At 46.8% G+C, this 17,181-nt stretch overlaps 2 protein-coding genes across 2 annotated transcripts; one reads left to right on the forward strand and one right to left on the reverse strand.

The window, feature by feature from the left end:
• The first annotated feature begins 1,532 nt into the window (after positions 1 to 1,532).
• Positions 1,533 to 3,772, forward strand: zgc:171704 (RERG_RasL11_like domain-containing protein). The gene is made up of 4 exons (XM_021593188.3): positions 1,533 to 1,710; positions 1,993 to 2,046; positions 2,143 to 2,219; positions 2,337 to 3,772. Exons 1-4 carry the CDS (start codon positions 1,596 to 1,598, stop codon positions 2,751 to 2,753), a joined length of 663 nt encoding a protein of 220 aa, XP_021448863.2. The 5' UTR covers positions 1,533 to 1,595; the 3' UTR covers positions 2,754 to 3,772.
• On the reverse strand, positions 3,582 to 16,395 carry LOC149984506 (uncharacterized). Its single transcript, XM_090228510.1, has 8 exons — positions 16,180 to 16,395; positions 15,388 to 15,433; positions 15,096 to 15,294; positions 14,836 to 14,918; positions 14,112 to 14,349; positions 12,916 to 13,097; positions 8,797 to 9,063; positions 3,582 to 8,482 (listed from the first exon to the last, which is right to left on the reverse strand). The coding sequence occupies exons 2-8, from the start codon at positions 15,415 to 15,417 to the stop codon at positions 4,211 to 4,213; spliced, it is 5,271 nt and encodes a 1,756-aa protein (XP_090084636.1). The 5' UTR covers positions 15,418 to 15,433; positions 16,180 to 16,395; the 3' UTR covers positions 3,582 to 4,210.
• Positions 16,396 to 17,181: the final 786 nt, after the last annotated feature.

A 17,181-nucleotide genomic window follows, 5' to 3' on the forward strand; every position in this document is an offset into this window, starting at 1 on the left:
ATATTTGCATGAATATAACAAGATTCAACAACTGAGACATAAACAACAAGTTCCACAGACATGTGACAAACAAATTGAATAATGAGTCCCTGAACAAAGGGGGGGTCAACTCAAAAGTAACAGTCAGTATCTGGTGTGGGGAGGAGGATGTCTTCCCTGTAACGCACAGTGTTGAAATTGCCTGCAATGACAACAAGCTTGGTCCGATGATGCTGTGACACACCGCCCCAGACCATGACGGACCCTCCACCTCCAAATCGGTCCCGCTCCAGAGTACAGGCCTCGGTGTAACGCTCATTCCTTCGACGATAAACGCAAATCCGACCATCACCCCTGGTGAGACAAAACCGCGACTCGTCAGTGAAGAGCACTTTTTGCCAGTCCTGTCTGGTCCAGCGACGGTGGGTGTGAGCCCATAGGTGACGTTGCTGGTGATGTCTGGTGAGGACCTGCCTTACAACAGGCCTACAAGCCCTCAGTCCAGCCTCTCTTCCTGTAGCTCTGTCTTAGGCGCCTCACAGTACAGACATTGCAATTTATTGTACTGGCCACATCTGCAGTCCTCATACCTCCTTGTAGCATGCCTAAGGCACGTTCACGCAGATGAGCAGGGACCCTAGGAATTTTCTTTTGGTGTTTTTCAGAGTCAGTAGAAAGGCCTCTTTAGTGTCCTAAATTTTCATAACTGTGACCTTATTTGCCTAACATCTGTAAGCTGTTAGTGTCTTAACGACCATTCCACAGGTGTATGCTCATTAATTGTTTATGGTTCATTGAACAAGCATGGGAAACTGTTTAAACCCTTTACAATGAAGATCTGTGAAGTTATTTGGATTTTTACAAATTATCTTTGAAAGACAGGGTCCTGAAAAAGGTCTTTTTTTTTTGCTGAGTTTATATCCAATATTCTATGTATGCCTGTGTTTCGAACGTACTAAAGTTGGCCTAGATGAAAGGTGCACTGCATGAGCATAAAGCAGCCAAAGATTAAACCAGTGGTCTTGGCGATGCTGATACAACGCCACCAGATGGCGCCTGAGTAAAAGCACACTGATCAGGAGTGAACAACTTCTGGCTGTCGTCGAGGGCTGCATTCTTGATGGTTTTTGATCTTCCCTCAACTGATAAGTTAAAATCATTGATTCCCCAGTGTGTGTACTAACTGTCAATGGTGTGTGCAGTGCATACATTTGCCTTCCCAGAGTTAAAGCTGTCTAAAATTATCTAAATGTTTATAAAATTATTTGGTTAGTGATTCACATTTCTCTGACATGTTCATATTTCCAGTAGGTTTGTGTAGAGGGGATTTACCAATCGATCAAAGTAATGAAAAATGTTGAATGTAAGATTTAAACCAACCTGAAACAGTTATTTTAATTATCACAAGAAAACTAGCCATCATGATCACATAACAGCCCTATCAAATGAATCGGAGTTGTGACCTAGCCCACTTAAACAGGCTGTCTTCTCATTGGTTCATAAATGGCCCCACCTATCCTCCAGCTCTTGCAAACTATATATTTCTTGTCACTGTACAGTAGCCTATATCAAAACAGGGTAATTAAAATAGCTTTTTGAAGCATAATCCATTCCAAATGGTTGTCCAGGTCAAACCTAGCTCGCATCACTGCAGCAAGACAATTGAGGGAACTCAGCAAAAAGTGGAAGCTAATATCTTATTACTTGGGGCTGAAAATGTAGGGAAATCAGGTAAGAATGTGTTCTTGTCTTTGTGTTTAATATGCACCTTGCAATGTTCACAGGGAGGTATTTTCAACAGTTAACGAGTTATCATGTGCTTTGCCATCCTTCACTCAACGGGCATTCAATGTGAAGCATGAGCAGGCATCTGGAGTATCTGATCTGACGGAAGGCCTACCTACCAATTGCATATTAGGGAATTCATTTTCAGTGACGATGTACACTCAAAGTTTGTACAAGCCATTCAAATACATTTTGATTAAACTATACACAACTTTTTGTCTTTTCCAGCGCTCACCGTCCGATTTATTACCAGAAGATTTATTGGCGAGTACGGTGAAATAGGTAAGCCTGCCAAATGAGTACATACATCTTGTGCGTAATGTTGTCCATTTAATACATTATGATGTTTTTGATTTAATTCATATGTTTCTCCGTCAGAATCAATTTACAGTCATATTGACACAGTTGACGGGAGGGAAATATCCTTCAACATATGGGACTCGCTCTACCCACAGGTAAACACTCTTGGACTACCCAAATGTCGCCATTCATCATTACGCATTTGCCATTGGCAAATGTTTGTCATCTAGCCATAGTGACCACTCATATGTCATGTTTTTATGTGTTTTTAGGACAGTGCAATAACTGAGTCGATAAGTGAGAAACAGCTTCAATGGGCAGACGGTGTGATACTGGTATACAGCATATGCGACCGCTCCAGCTTCGAGGTAGTGCGTCAACAAGTGCAGCGCATCCGCCACGCCAGTAGGAAGATGTCTGCAACAGCGCCCATCATCATTGTTGGAAATAAACGCGATTTGCAGCACCGACGGACAGTCTCAAGTGAGGAGGGCCGACTCCTTGCTCTCTCGGAAGACTGCGTATTTTTTGAGATATCCGCAGCTGAAACATACCACGGTGTTTTGCTGGTGTTCCATGGACTGATAGATCTTATCAAAGAGTCGAGAGCTCTGCGGAAAGGTGCCGCGGGTATTAAAAGTATAGTGAGAAGCATGTCAGCTGTATTCGGGAAGAAACGTGCAGAGTAATCTACCACAGGATAGGCTACATTATGCGCAATGGGATTTGGATGGTCAGAACATGTAGGTATGCTACGCGGTTGGCCAATGCAGGCTTGGAGGCGCAATTGAGAAAAATGGTCTATGGCAGGTTGTAGTGCAACAGCAGGCGCGTTCTAACAACTTCAACAGGTTTTGATAGGGAACTTAATTTGGACGTTTTTTAGAGAGGAGAAATTGGTTCTCTTTGTAGAGTTACACAAAAGTTTGAATTGCAGATGGAAGCAATCAATCAATCATTTATTCTACTTTTTGAAGTTGAAAAGTAGGTATACAGTACTGTAGATAAACTGTATAAGAAATCATGTGCGCTTCCATACTTCACTCAATAGGTATTCAATGGGAAGCATGAGCAGGAATCTGAAGTAGCTGACATCTGACAATACTGTTGATCTGATGGAAGGCCTACCCATTGCCAATTGTTAGGGAATTTATTTTCAGTGACAATGTACACTCAAAGTTTGTAAAATGTTGAAGGCTTGATGTGTGTATAATCAGCAATGCAAAACAATTACATTTCAGTATTATACTTTATCTAAAAACGAACAACTTTAAACTTAGTAATTCTATGTTGCAAGTTCTAGCAGACTTGATGCTTATGTGCTGTGCACACCTTTGTTTGAGAATTGTAAATAAATAAATTAACATATTGAAATGTGGATAAAACTATTTCATTTCTGTGTAATACATCTTGGGGAAAAGTTATATGTGGTAATTTTAATGTTTATACAATGCATGAAACCGGAATGGGTTAATCTTGGAAAGTACTTGTATGAGCTGAGTACTGTACTGTAGATGGGGAAATGGCACTTTATTTCACTCTTCATAACCTCAATACATTTCACATCAGCAATACAAATGTTATTTATTTCTTGAATACAACCAATGTTATGTTGATGTATTCTGTAGGACAATCTAAACGTGTCATGTATTACATGTTCTGAAATATTAAATGTTATGACATTGTAATAAATACATTTTCTACTGTCTATTCGATGCTCATTCCTCAACACATTCAATTTCCTTCCATCATCCATATTTAGGCCAATCAATCAAGACTTTACCTTTAATCATGACAAGCTTTGTTTCTCACGGCTACTTTGGGAAAGAGAAAACAGAATGCGACATCAGGTTAGCACGTCAAATAAGAATAGTTAGGTCTAATATATAATGGGATACAAGGTGTATAATGTCACATGATGCTTAGTTAGGAAACCAAAACAAATTTGGGTTGGCGTCTGTACATGAAGTAGAGCGCCTGAATCTTTCAGTCACAAACATTGACACATTTTGTATTACAATGGATTAATCACAGATTATGTCTAATGATCTATGGTCCTCCTATGTGTACCCACAAACTAAAATCAACTAATAAGTCTTACACCTGGGCCTTCAAAGGGGGCCATTTCGAGGACACTGGTGACTTCTTAGTGCTCTGTGGCCTCCACCGCGGGTGTTTCGGCCTCTTCTATATCGGCCTTTTCTGAGTGCCCAGGGTTCAGGTACTGCAGAATGGGGTCTAGGAGGACCTCGACAGCCCAGGAGCGGCGACGCACAGCGCTGATGTCCAACTCATCCAGGTTGTCCTGCATCTGGCTGCCCTGGAGGCCATTATGTGTGTTGTCCGGGGTTAGCCGGGGGGATGGGGCGTTGCCTCCACTGGATGAGCTCCTGCGGGAGCGGATTGACAGGCTTTTGCGTCTGAGTGGACTGCCGTCTCCTTCGACAGAGCAATACTCAGTGGTCTCCACCTCAGGCACAACAGCACTGGACGAGCTCCTGCGGGAGCGGGGAGACAAGCTCTGGCATCTGGGTGGGCTCTCATCTCTTAACTGTGCATTCTTCTCTGTGGTCTCCACCTCGGGTATTACGGTCTCGTCTGAGGATGGTTCAGAGCTCAGGTACTGGAGGATGGGGCCAAGGAGGACCTCGGCAGCCAAGGATCGGCGACGCAAAGCACTGGTAGAAGAGATGTCCAGGATGTCGAACTCCACAGAGAGAGGCTGGTCATTCCTCATCTGGCTGCCCTGGCGGACGTTGGATGGGTTGCCAGCACTTGATGAGCTTCTGCGAGAGCGGACAGACAGGCTCTTGCATCTGGGTGGGCTCTCGTCTCTGACTTCTGTGTTCTCGGTGTTGTCCACCTCGGGTACAACAGGCTCCTCTAAGGGTGGCTCAGAGCTAATGTACTGGAGGATGGAACCTAGGAGGACCTCGGCAGCCGAGGAGGGGCGACGCACGGTGCTGGTAGAAGGAAGCTCTAGGGGGTCCAGCTCCAGAGAGAGAGGCTGGTCGTCTGGCTTCTGGCTACCCCAGCGAGAGAGAGACTGGTCATCTGGCTTCTGGCTGCCCCGGCGAGAGAGAGGTTGGTCGTCTGGCATCTGGCTGCCCCGGCGAGAGAGGGGCTGGACATCCAGATTACCAGCACTTGATGAGCTTCTGTGGGAGCCAGCAGACAGGCTGTTGCTTCTGGATGGACTCACGTCTCTTGCATCTGAGTAGTACTCAGTGCTTTCCCCCTCGAGTGCAACGGCCTCATCTGAGACTTTCTCAGGACTCTGGTCCTCAGTGGTCTCCACCTCGGGTGCAGAGGCACTGTACGAGCTCCAGCGGGAGCGAGCAAACAGGCTCTTGTGTCTTGGTGGGCTCTCGTCTCTGGCTTCTGTTTGGTTCTCGGTGGTCTCCACCTTGGGTATAATGGTCTCGTCTGACGGTGGCTCAGAGCTCAGGTACTGGAGGATGGGGCCAAGGAGGACCTCGGCAGCCAAGGATCGGCAGCGCAAAGCACTGGTAGAAGAGATGTCCAGGATGTCGAACTCCACAGAGAGAGGCTGGTCATTCCTCATCTGGCTGCCCTGGCGGACGTTGGATGGGTTGCCAGCACTTGATGAGCTTCTGCGAGAGCGGACAGACAGGCTCTTGCATCTGGGTGGGCTCTCGTCTCTGACTTCTGTGTTCTCGGTGTTGTCCACCTCGGGTACAACAGGCTCCTCTAAGGGTGGCTCAGAGCTAATGTACTGGAGGATGGAACCTAGGAGGACCTCGGCAGCCGAGGAGGGGCGACGCACGGTGCTGGTAGAAGGAAGCTCTAGGGGGTCCAGCTCCAGAGAGAGAGGCTGGTCGTCTGGCTTCTGGCTACCCCAGCAAGAGAGAGACTGGTCATCTGGCTTCTGGCTGCCCCGGCGAGAGAGAGGTTGGTCGTCTGGCATCTGGCTGCCCCGGCGAGAGAGGGGCTGGACATCCAGATTACCAGCACTTGATGAGCTTCTGTGGGAACCAGCAGACAGGCTGTTGCTTCTGGATGGGCTCACGTCTCTTGCATCTGAGTAGTACTCAGTGCTTTCCCCCTCGAGTGCAACGGCCTCATCTGAGACTTTCTCAGGACTCTGGTCCTCAGTGGTCTCCACCTCAGGTGCAGAGGCACTGTACGAGCTCCAGCGGGAGCGAGCAAACAGGCTCTTGTGTCTTGGTGGGCTCTCGTCTCTGGCTTCTGTTTGGTTCTCGGTGGTCTCCACCTTGGGTATAATGGTCTCGTCTGACGGTGGCTCAGAGCTCAGGTACTGGAGGATGGGGCCAAGGAGGACCTCGGCAGCCAAGGATCGGCGGCGCAAAGCACTGGTAGAAGAGATGTCCAGGATGTCGAACTCCACAGAGAGAGGCTGGTCATTCCTCATCTGGCTGCCCTGGCAGACATTTGATGGGTTGCCAGCACTTGATGAGCTTCTGCGAGAGTGGACAGACAGGCTCTTGCATCTGGGTGGGCTCTCGTCTCTGACTTCTGTGTTCTCGGTGTTGTCCACCTCGGGTACAACAGGCTCCTCTAAGGGTGGCTCAGAGCTCAGGTACTGGAGGATGGAACCTAGGAGGACCTCGGCAGCCGAGGAGGGGCGACGCACGGTGCTGGTAGAAGGAAGCTCTAGGGGGTCCAGCTCCAGAGAGAGAGGCTGGTCGTCTGGCTTCTGGCTGCCCCAGCGAGAGAGAGGCTGGTCATCTGGCTTCTGGCTGCCCCGGTTAGAGAGAGGCTGGTCATCCGGGTTGCCGGCATTTGATGAGCTTCTGCAGGAGTGGGCAGACAGACTCTTCCGTCTGGATGGGCTCTCATCTCTTGCGTCTGAGTAGTACTCAGTGCTCTCCACCTCGAAAGCAATGACCTCATCTGAGACTTGCTCAGGTCTCAGGCCCTCAGTGGTTTCCACCTCGGTTGCAACCACACTGGACGAGCTCCGACGGGACCGGGCAGACAGGCTCTTGCATCTGGGTGGGCTCATGTCTCTTGTGTCTGAGTAGTACCCAATGCTCTCAACCTCAAGTGCAACGGCCTCATCTGAGCCTTGCTCAGGGCTCAGGTCCTCAGTGATCTCCACCACGGGTGCAACGGCACTGGACAAGCTCAAGTGGGAGCTGGAAGACAGGCCGTTAGGTCTGGGTAGGCTATCGACTCTGGCTTTTATGTGGTTCTCGGTGGTCTCCACCTTGGGTACAAAGGGCTCGTCTGAGGATGGCTCAGAGTTAATGTACTGGAGGACGGAACCTAGGAGGACCTCGGCAGCCGAGGAGGAGCGACGCACGGTGCTGGTAGAAGGAAGCTCTAGGGGGTCCAGCTCAAGAGAGAGAGGCTGGTCATCTGACATCTGGTTGCCCCGGCGAGAGAGAGGTTGGTCGTCAGGCTTCTGGCTGCCACGCCGAGAGAGGGGCTGGTCATCCGAGTTGCCAGCACTTGATGAGCTTTTGCGGGAGTGGGTAGATAGGCTCTTGTGTCTGGGTGGGCTCTCGTCTCTGATTTCTGTGTGGTTCTCGGTGGTCTCCACCTCAGGTATAATGGACTCGTCTGAGGGTGGCTCAGAGCTCAGGTACTGGAGGATGGAACCTAGGAGGACCTCAGCAGCCGAGGAGGGGCGACGCACGGTGCTTGTAGAAGGGAGCTCCAGGGGGTCCAGCTCCAGAGAGAGAGGTTGGTCGTCTTGCTTCTGGCTGCCCCGGCGAGAGAGAGACTGGTCATCCGGGTTGCCAGCACTTGATGAGCTTCTTTGGGAGCGGGCAGACAGGCTCTGGTGTCTGGGTAGGCTCTCGTCTCTTGTGTCTGGATGGAAATTCGTGGTCTCCACCTCAGGTATAACAGTCTCATCTGACAGTTGCTCAGGGCTCAGGTACTGAATGGGGGCTAAGAGGAACTCGATGGCTGAAGAGCGGTGGCACACAGTGCTGTCCAGCTCCACAAAGAGAGGCTGGTCTTCCTGCTTCTGGCTGCCCTGGCGAGAAAGAGGCTGGTCATCAGGCTTCTGGCTGCCCTGGCGAGAGAGAGACTGGTCATCGTCGTTTGCTGGGTTGGCTGGGGCTGTGCCGGGGACTGGGCTGGGGTCTGGGGCATTGATGCTGCTGGATGAGCCCCTGCGTACTGAAGAGCGACGACACACAGCGATGGTGGAAGGGAGATCCAGGTTCTTAAGCTCCAGAGAGAGAGTCTGGTCATCCTGCTTCTGGCTGCCACGGCTGCCGTTGGGCGATTTGGCTGAGGCTGGACTGGGGGCACTGGTTGAGCCCGTTTGGGAGCGGGCATATGAGCTCTTGCTGTTGTGTGGGCGGCCGTCCATGGCCTTGAGAAAAAGGCTACTGGCAGAACTGCTGCGAGTGGTGTCAGAGGACAAGGATTCCTGCTGGTTGAGGAAGTCCTCCACATCCTGATCACTTGGCTGCTGGAGCTAAGACAGAGACAGATAGAGAGAGAAAGAGAGACAGAGAAAGAAAGAGAGACAGAGAGACAGAGAGAGAAAGAGATACAGAGAAAGGAAGAGAGACAGAGACAGAGAAAAAGAGAGAGAGAGAAAGAGACAGAGAGAGAAAGCGACCGAGATAAAAAGGTGGGGGTATACAGGGGATTAAGACTGTGGGGAATATACATACAGAGAGACATATAAGGGCAAATAAAGGAGAGATTAGACGAGGGGAGTTGATACAATGAGGAAGGTTAAATAACCTAGTAAGGAAGGGTGCAACTAAAATCTAGAAGGCTCACCATGTTGTAGAGAGGGGTGCATTTGACCAGCAGCTGCAGTAGGATCTTGCCCAGCTCCTGTAGGTCGGCCACCACAAGCTGCACCTGAGCAGGCAGTCCCAGCAGCTGATTGATGGGTCCCAGTTCAGCCAGGACCCGTACCTGACCCTTCAGCTGGTCCAGGGCCAGCCTCCTCATGGCCTCCAGACGCAACACCTGGGACACGTAGAACAGCTTCAGCATCTGGAGCACAGAGCTCACCACCTCCAGCAGCCTGCTCAGGCCCATCTGATGATACAATGATAAAGCACTTAGCTGAAGACTTTCAGACTTATAATGTCAGTTATATGAATTTAATCAGTCTTTGGGGAAATTGTTGAAGGACCCTTGAAAGCAATTTCTTGCCACTATTTGTGAAGTTGAAAAAACAAACATGACAAACTGACAGCTACTGTAAAACTAGTCATTTACATGCACCTGTGGAATGGTCGTTAAGACACTAGCTGCTTACAGGCGGTAGGCAATTATGGTCACAGTTATGAAAACTTAGGACACTAAAGAGGCATTTCTACTGACTCTGAAAAACACCAAAAGAAAGATGCCCAAGGTTCCTGCTAATTTGCGTAAACGTGCCTTAGGCATGCTGCAAGGAGGCATGAGGACTGCAGATGTGGCCAGGGCAATAAATTGCAATGTCCGTACTGTGAGACACCCAAGACAGCACTACAGGAAGACAGGATGGGCAGCTGATTGTCCACGCAGTGGCAGACCACGTGTAACAACACCTGCACATGATTGGTACATCCGAACATCACACCTGTGGGACAGGTACAGGATGGCAACAACAACTGCCTGTTACACCAGGAATGCACAATCCCTCCATCAGTGCTCAGACTGTCCGCAATAGCCTTAGAGAGGATGGACTGAGGGCTTGTAGGCCTGTTGTAAAGCAAGTCCTCACCAGACATCACCGGCAACAACGTCGCCTATAAGCATAAACCCGCCGTCGCTGGACCAGACAGGACTGGCAAAGAGTGCTCTTCACTGACGAGTCGCAGTTTGTCTCACCAGGGATGACGGTCGGATTTGCGTTTATCGTCGAAGGAATGAGCGTTACACCATGGCCTGTACTCTGGAGTGAGATCGATTTGGAGGTGGAGGGTCCGTCATGGTCTGGGGCGGTGTGTCACAGCATCGTCGGACTGAGCTTGTTGTCATTGCAGGCAATCTCAACGCTGTGCTTTACAGGGAAAACATCCTCCTCCCTCATGTGGTACCCTTCCTGCAGGCTCATCCTGACATGACAATGTCACCTGACATTCCAGCATGACAATGCCACCAGCCATACTCCTGACATTCCAGCATGACAATGCCACCAGCCATACTGCTTGTTCTGTGCGTGATTTCCTGCAAGACAGGAATGTCAGTGTTCTGCCATGGCCAGCGAAGAGCCCGGATCTCAATCAGATTGAGTACGTCTGGGACAGGTTGGATCGGAGGGTGAGGGCTGGGGCCATTCCCCCCAGAAATGTCTGGGAACTTGCAGATGCCTTGGTGGAAGAGTGGGGTAACATCTCACAGCAAGAACGGCACATCTGGTGCAGTCCATGAGGAGGAGATTCACTGTAGTACTTAATGCAGCTGGTGGCCACACCAGATACTGACTGTTACTTTTGATTTTGACCCCCCTTTGTTCAGGGACACATTATTCCATTTCTGTTAGTCACATGTCTGTGGAACTTGTTCAGTTTATGTCTCAGTTGTTGAATCTTGTTATGTTCATACAGATATTTACACGTTAGGTTTGCTGAAAATAAACGCAGTTGACAGTGCGAGGACATTTCTTTTTTAGCTGAGTTTAGAAGCAGATCAAATCACACCATCCTCCAGGCTTTTACATTTGAGCTTGTGGTGTGAATCAACAGCTCTAGATAGGCAAACGTTTTACCAAGTCTCTAGAACTAGGCCAAAAGTCCCACAGTTTGGGTGGGGAAGAGAAAAAGAGATGGACGAGGTATTTGGGTCAGCTAAGTGACACGCTATCCCCTTCTGTTCCTGCTTTGTGGATTCTAAATTTACAATTTACTCCCTTGGAATCAAGGATTCTGGTGAGGGGGCAGGACACTGGCCCAAAGTAGCCTGGGGACAGACTCAGGGCAAACGTAACAATGCAGCATGATACCCGCTGCCAAATTTCATCGATATAGGACATCTGAGGACACCACACACACACACACACAATCGCTGTCTCACACGCACACATTTCTGTACCAGTGCCTTAGTCTCTATGGGAGAGTGTGCAGGAGCATTAATGAGGGTGTTTGTCTGATGAGGCCGACCCTCATTGCCTATTCTCCTCTCTCTCCAGCCAGCAGCCTGCAGCAGCAGTTAGGGTCATTAAGCACCAATTACCCCTGAACCAAATTCTGGGGAAAATGCTTTGACACTTTACCAAACTGTAAAATTCTAATCCTTACAAATGTGATGTGGTTTATTACAATGTGCTGTAAAAAAGAGAAAGAAAGGAAAAAAATATAATCTCTCTATGAAAGTTCATTCAACAGTTCCTAGTGTTACTGTTTATTATTATATTTTTCTATTCAGTAACTACTTTGACAGCTTCACTATAAACCCAATTTGAGTTCAGAGAACCGTAAACCTAAAAATGAATGTATTAAAACAATCCATTGAAATTCGAGTAGTTATTCTTCTCAATGTTCATCCTCTTTCCTTAAAACCTCCTTGAGGTGACCCATATAGTGACCCTGTTATTGAAAATATCCCCCAATTTCAACTGACCTAAACCCAGTTTGAGCTTCATAAAACCACAAGCCTCACAATGAATTCATTTCTAAACATGCCACCATACTGTTTTTTGTTAGTTTCCACAACTCTTTCTTTCAGAGAGCTGTGTATGTTTACAGTCTGTCTCTTATCGGTCCATCAAAGTCTTGCCCCCCAGCTCTCGGATCTCCTCATCGCTCTGTGTGTTTGTCTGTCTGAGTGTGTGCTGCAGGGGCAGTGGTAGGCTCTAAACCTCACGTAGGCCAAATCCCACAGGGACCATTCTCGGGACGGGAGGTAGCCTAGTGGTTAGAGCGTTGGGCCAGTCACCAAAATGTTTCTGGATCGAACCCCTGAGCTGACAAGGTAAAAATCTGTCGTTCTCCCAATGAACAAGGCAGATAACCCACTGTTCCCTGGTAGGCTGTAATTGTAAATAGGAATTTGTTCTTAACTGATTTGCCTTGTCACTTGTCTCATAATCTCTCTGTCCCTCCCTCCCTTCCTTCCTTCTGTCCTAAGCCATAGAGTCTGCTATAGACCCAGGAGATTTGAGTCTGGTACATCTTAATGATGGTTCTATGTGCTCAGAACTCCGTGCCTGGGTAAGAATAATACTGAGCCCTCTGCCCATGTATACAGGAAATGCAGGGAGTGCCCTAGAGCCTTCACAGAGACCACTGACCATGTCTCTGGGCACGTAGCCTGCTTCTATTTACCCCAAACCCAATAAAGGTAGACAGAGACAGCAGAGGATGTTGTGATGGCTAGACAGCCTCCTGAGGGACCGAGCATCAAGTGATTACAGAGGAGGTCAACAAAGAGCAGCTGAGGTGCTGGCTGAAAATGCTCTGTTTAATTCTTCCATTTAAAGTTATTCTGTTGTTTTGTTATTTTATTATTACATTGTTATTATTATTATGTTACACTTTTAGTATCAATTATTATATTGTCTGAATGTTAGACTATTTTAACAGTACATCTAAATGTCTTTAATACCTTGTTTATTTTGTGCTGTACTCTGATTGAGTAAGGAGGAGGCGGTATAGTTTATCATGATGGATGAGAGGTCTGACAGATATGAGGAACAGATGGGTGTGTGGAGGAAAATGAGAAGGAAGAGAAAGGTGTAAAAAACACACGAGAGTGAGACACGGAGGGTGGCTAAGGATGGGTGGTTCAGATGAATGAGAGTGGAGAGTGTGAGAAAGGACAAAGAGGAGAGAGCAGATTGACCTGGGCTAGGACGTGATAAGTGTAAAGCAAGAGGCCTGTAGTTGAGACTACAGGGGACGAAAGCAGACAAAGGTTTGTTTTAGGGACACAGCCATAGAGAGGGTTCTAGGGGATTCTCACCCTGTCGGTAGCATCCTGTAGCATCCCCATGGCCCGCTCCAGCCTGTTTCTGAGCTTCAGCAGGCGGTGATACAGCTGCAGGCTCAGACAGAGCAGGAGGCCTCGGAACCGCGTCCACAACCCAGGCTCATCCTCCCCATCTTCATCCTCATACTGCTGTGTCCTCCTCTCCCACTCTAGGCCTGGGGAACACACAGAGACAAGTCAAAATACAAATATGGTGTAGTAAACTCAACAGCAAGATGTCGATGTGTCTTTGTTGCCAAAACTTGCCCTCGTAACTGTAGTGTCCAATATTCGAAGCTGACTGGACATAGCCATATAGACAGAGTGAGGTGTTAGTACTTCCCACCAGGCACACACTGGTTGAATCAACGTTGTTTACACGTCATTTCAATGAAATGACGAATGTGGAGTAGACGTTGAATTGACGTCTGTGCCCAGTGGGTTACTGGTAGTTGGTTGTATTTGCACGGTAGACTGTGTCATTTCAACTCCTATCACCCCTTCCAAACACCTCTTCCCACACACACACAGAGCGTCATCAGTGTGACACACTGTCTTATCAACACAGTCTATGCACTCTACAATTACACACCATCATCTAAAAACATACTTGATTGTTTACAAGTTAATGAATGATGAAAGAAAATTGAATTTTCAAGCACACTTTATATTTCAAGTGAGGATATGAGTCAGTATGATTTGATAATGTACTGCAATGTTACCAAGACAACAGTGCATCACATCAATCTGGTTTTCATGTTGATTTGATCTCCTTTACAAGACAGCAGGATATCAATTCTACTCTATTTTAATGAGTTATTTATTATATTTTTCCTATGATTTCAATATTTACAAAACAAAATAATAGAAATATTTGAAAATAAGTTTTATTTTCAAATCTGTTATTATGGATATCATTGTGTATTAGAACAGCCTCAAAGCAAATTAGTAGGGACATTATCTAACACTTGAAGAGCATTAACGCCCCCCTGTGGTAAAGTTCAGAAAGCAGCAATAGGATGACCATGCAGATTGTGGTGCACACTGTATACTGTAACCTGACTTTAGACAAAAGACCTCATAAAGCATTCATGAATACACTTCTGCGGAAAGACAACCTCCCAATCCACCATTCGGCAAAGACTGTGTAAAGTGCACTAGCCCCTCCACAACCCTTCACCCAAACTCACGCAGTGTAGCCGTCAGGGGCATGTACTTGGCCATGGCCTCCTCTGAGCGTGTGAGGATGTCGTCCAGGCCCGAGGTGGCCATCTGACCCAGCTGTGACTCCTGCAGAGCCAGGAGGTAGTACCAGGTGACATTGGTCAGCTTGTCCCAGCGCCCCTGCATCCCGTCCAGCTCATCATTCACACGCAGTTGCACGTCATCCAGGGTCAGAAAGAAGGCATCCTTCAGGTGACCCAATACCTGTGGGGAGGATGGGGGGTGGAGGAGAGGAGGGTTGTAGGGAATAGGGTGATAAAGAAGTAGCAGGGTGTTGAGATAATGAAAGAAGTGAAAGATAGCGAGTGAAGAAAAAGGGGGAGGTGGGAGTGGCAGAATATTTGTAGATGATAAGGCAGAAAGAAAGGGGGAGAGAGAGACAATTTGTAATTAGGAAAAAGGGAGAAATAATCAGTCAGACGAATAGTAGGATATTATAAATGGAATCCATCCAACATGATTAATGAACAGTAGCAGTATCCTTCCACATAGTCTAACGCCATTAAAACTCAATGTCAACTATTGAAACTCTGGTAATGCATCTAATAGACTATAAAGTGGTGTGAAAGGTCAGTTAATGCTGGAACAATCATAATGTGTCTACTATAACAGACCAGTCAGTCAGCCTCACACACTGCATCATCACCCAGTTTGCCAGGCAGAACAGAAACAGAGAGAGAAGACACCCACCTCCTCTGTAGACTGGTGCAGGACGGGGAAGTTCTTTTCCAGCTGGTCCAAGCCCATACAAGCATAGTTATTGACGACCTCAACTGCAATATGGAGGAGGGAAGCAATGGTGAGGGATGAGAACCAAAAGCTATTTGGTGGCAGCGGTGGCATTCAAGTTAAAGTTATTTAAGTTTGACATTTTATATTATGGCAGATGAGAGTTATAAGGCAATAGGGTAGAATCAATCAGTAAAATTTTCGGTATTCAATGGACTTACTCTGGGGCTCCAGACTAAGTAGGAGGGGGGTGGCACGGAGAATGGCAGCCTGGGACACATTACGCACCCCAATCTCAGCCACGCCCCCCACCACACTCAGGAGCGGGTAACGGCCCTTTACGTCCGTGTAAACTGAAACAACAGTTTTCAGGGCGGAGTCGAAGAGAGGCAGACTAGCCACACGTTGCACGGCGTTGGCCTGGAGAAAGGAGGAGAGAAAAGAGGACAATTTACTCCCTTGGAATCAAACGTTTAATCCCTGGTTATTGTTTTTATATATTTTCCAGCTCACCTCAATGTGATGATTATTTGTGTACGACATGTCTTTTTCACCAATCCTGTAAAACAGAATATGTATAAAGAGTGAATTACCTTAGTGACTGTCAGGCAAACACCTCATAGGGGCACACCCAAGCAGAATACCCCAAGTGCTCTTTCCCACATCTGTTTCATAATGACTTCCTTATCTTGAATCTAACATCCTGTTTACATGGTAATGTCAGCTGCTAGGGTGCCACAATGATAACAGCTGTTCTATACTCCTAGCATGGAAATCTAGTTATCCCTTCAGTGGGCGCTGACCATACCCAAGGAGGATGACAGTGAACAATGGGAGTCATGAAAGGGAATGATCTGTTCAGAAGTGCTGTAATGAAGAAACAATTTCTAACCATTCTGTAATTAATTTAGGCAACAATAAGGAACTCAATAAATATTTACATAAACCAGAGGTCATCCATCCTTACATCAAAGTTTCAGTATGATCAAATATTAAGCCACAGCCTAGTGGTATTGACCAGAAACAGAAAGCAATTTTGCTCAGACTATCAAATGTAAAGGAAAATATTGAAAGACAAGACAATTATATGCTTGGAATAAGATCAAGTTAGCAGAGCTTTGGATATAATTACTGTCAATGATACATATAAAAAATATATACCAACATAGGCTACCACTAACACCTTGTTGTAGCCCAGGCTAATGACTCCATCTGCCTCAAGATTGACCAACTAGGTAGCCTCGCCTAGGCAAAAAATATAACATTTCTTGAAGGCTGATAAAAACGATGGAATAACATTCTTACCTCAGAAAAGTTTAGTTTTAAAGATTTGAAGTATAGTATGAAATTTAACGAACTCTTCTCCAAGTTTCAATGCAGGTCTGGCTTGCTCAACTGTCACTACGGCCTATCATCTCCCTATCTTCCAGAGCCGTTCAGCACCAAATAAGTATCGCTGCTGAAGTGCGCAGGTTATGACATCTTTGCAATTTGGAAAGGATGCGCATGTGATCGAACTGCGAATCACAGTTTTGCTCTCAGCAATTAGAGGAGCATAGCAAATTGACAGATACGTTGCTTCTGCATTGATATTTCATGCATTAGGCTTTACTCCACCACAAAAGCAGCCTCTGGATGTATTTTTTTTGTTGTTGCTTGTTTATAGCCTTGTACAGTTTGTTAAGGGCCAGCTTGTTATTATTTTTTTGTTCTGTGGTGGAATGTCTACAACAGTCACGATAACAGCTGAAAACTCCCTCCGGAGGTAGAAGGGTCAGCATTTGAATATCAGGTATTCCAAGCTGAACAGGATTCTGAAGCCTGAGCGCTAAATCTAAATTAAAGCCTACTACTTAGCCCTTCAGAAACTGTACTAGAAACCTAATGTTAAAGTAGGGGCTTTTAATGTCCTATCCCTTGCAACAGTCACTGAATAAATACATTTAACATGCATAAGTGATTTGATTTCCAAAGCATCATTGGAAACACCATACAACGGTTCAACCAGAAAACATGAATAGGCCTACAGGCACAAGATTGAGTCAATTTTCTGTGACTACTGAAATTATTTAGAGATGAAGTTGCTCAAGGTCGTAAGAGGGCTTGACCTTGACATAGTAGATGATGTTACCACTTTTGAAAATATGTTAAAAGTACCTGAAAGCTTACTACAACCCTATTAGTCGTCTAGGTAGACTAATACATTGATTCGTGTCTAGATAAACATGGCCAACTATAGCTATGCCACTTAACTCCATGACTTAGGGGTCCTGGTTGGTAGGCTAACATAACATGGGCTCCTGAGTG

Source organism: Oncorhynchus mykiss, chromosome 3 (genome assembly GCF_057628025.1).
Source record: "Oncorhynchus mykiss isolate SJ-2025 chromosome 3, ASM5762802v1, whole genome shotgun sequence".
NCBI classification, from domain to species: Eukaryota; Metazoa; Chordata; class Actinopteri; order Salmoniformes; family Salmonidae; genus Oncorhynchus; species Oncorhynchus mykiss.

Excerpts from the sequence above, each read along its gene's own strand:
- LOC149984506 (XM_090228510.1), bottom strand. The coding sequence starts at position 15,417 with ATGTCGTACACAAATAATCATCACATTGAG. Across the intron at positions 13,098-14,111 it reads GCCCCTGACGGCTACACTGC|GCCTAGAGTGGGAGAGGAGG; the intron begins GTGAGTTTGGGT and ends TGTGTTCCCCAG. Across the intron at positions 9,064-12,915 it reads TACAGGATGCTACCGACAGG|ATGGGCCTGAGCAGGCTGCT; the intron begins GTGAGAATCCCC and ends TTGTATCATCAG.
- zgc:171704 (XM_021593188.3), top strand. The coding sequence starts at position 1,596 with ATGGTTGTCCAGGTCAAACCTAGCTCGCATCACTGCAGCAAGACAATT. Across the intron at positions 2,047-2,142 it reads TGGCGAGTACGGTGAAATAG|AATCAATTTACAGTCATATT; the intron begins GTAAGCCTGCCA and ends TTTCTCCGTCAG. Across the intron at positions 2,220-2,336 it reads GGGACTCGCTCTACCCACAG|GACAGTGCAATAACTGAGTC; the intron begins GTAAACACTCTT and ends ATGTGTTTTTAG.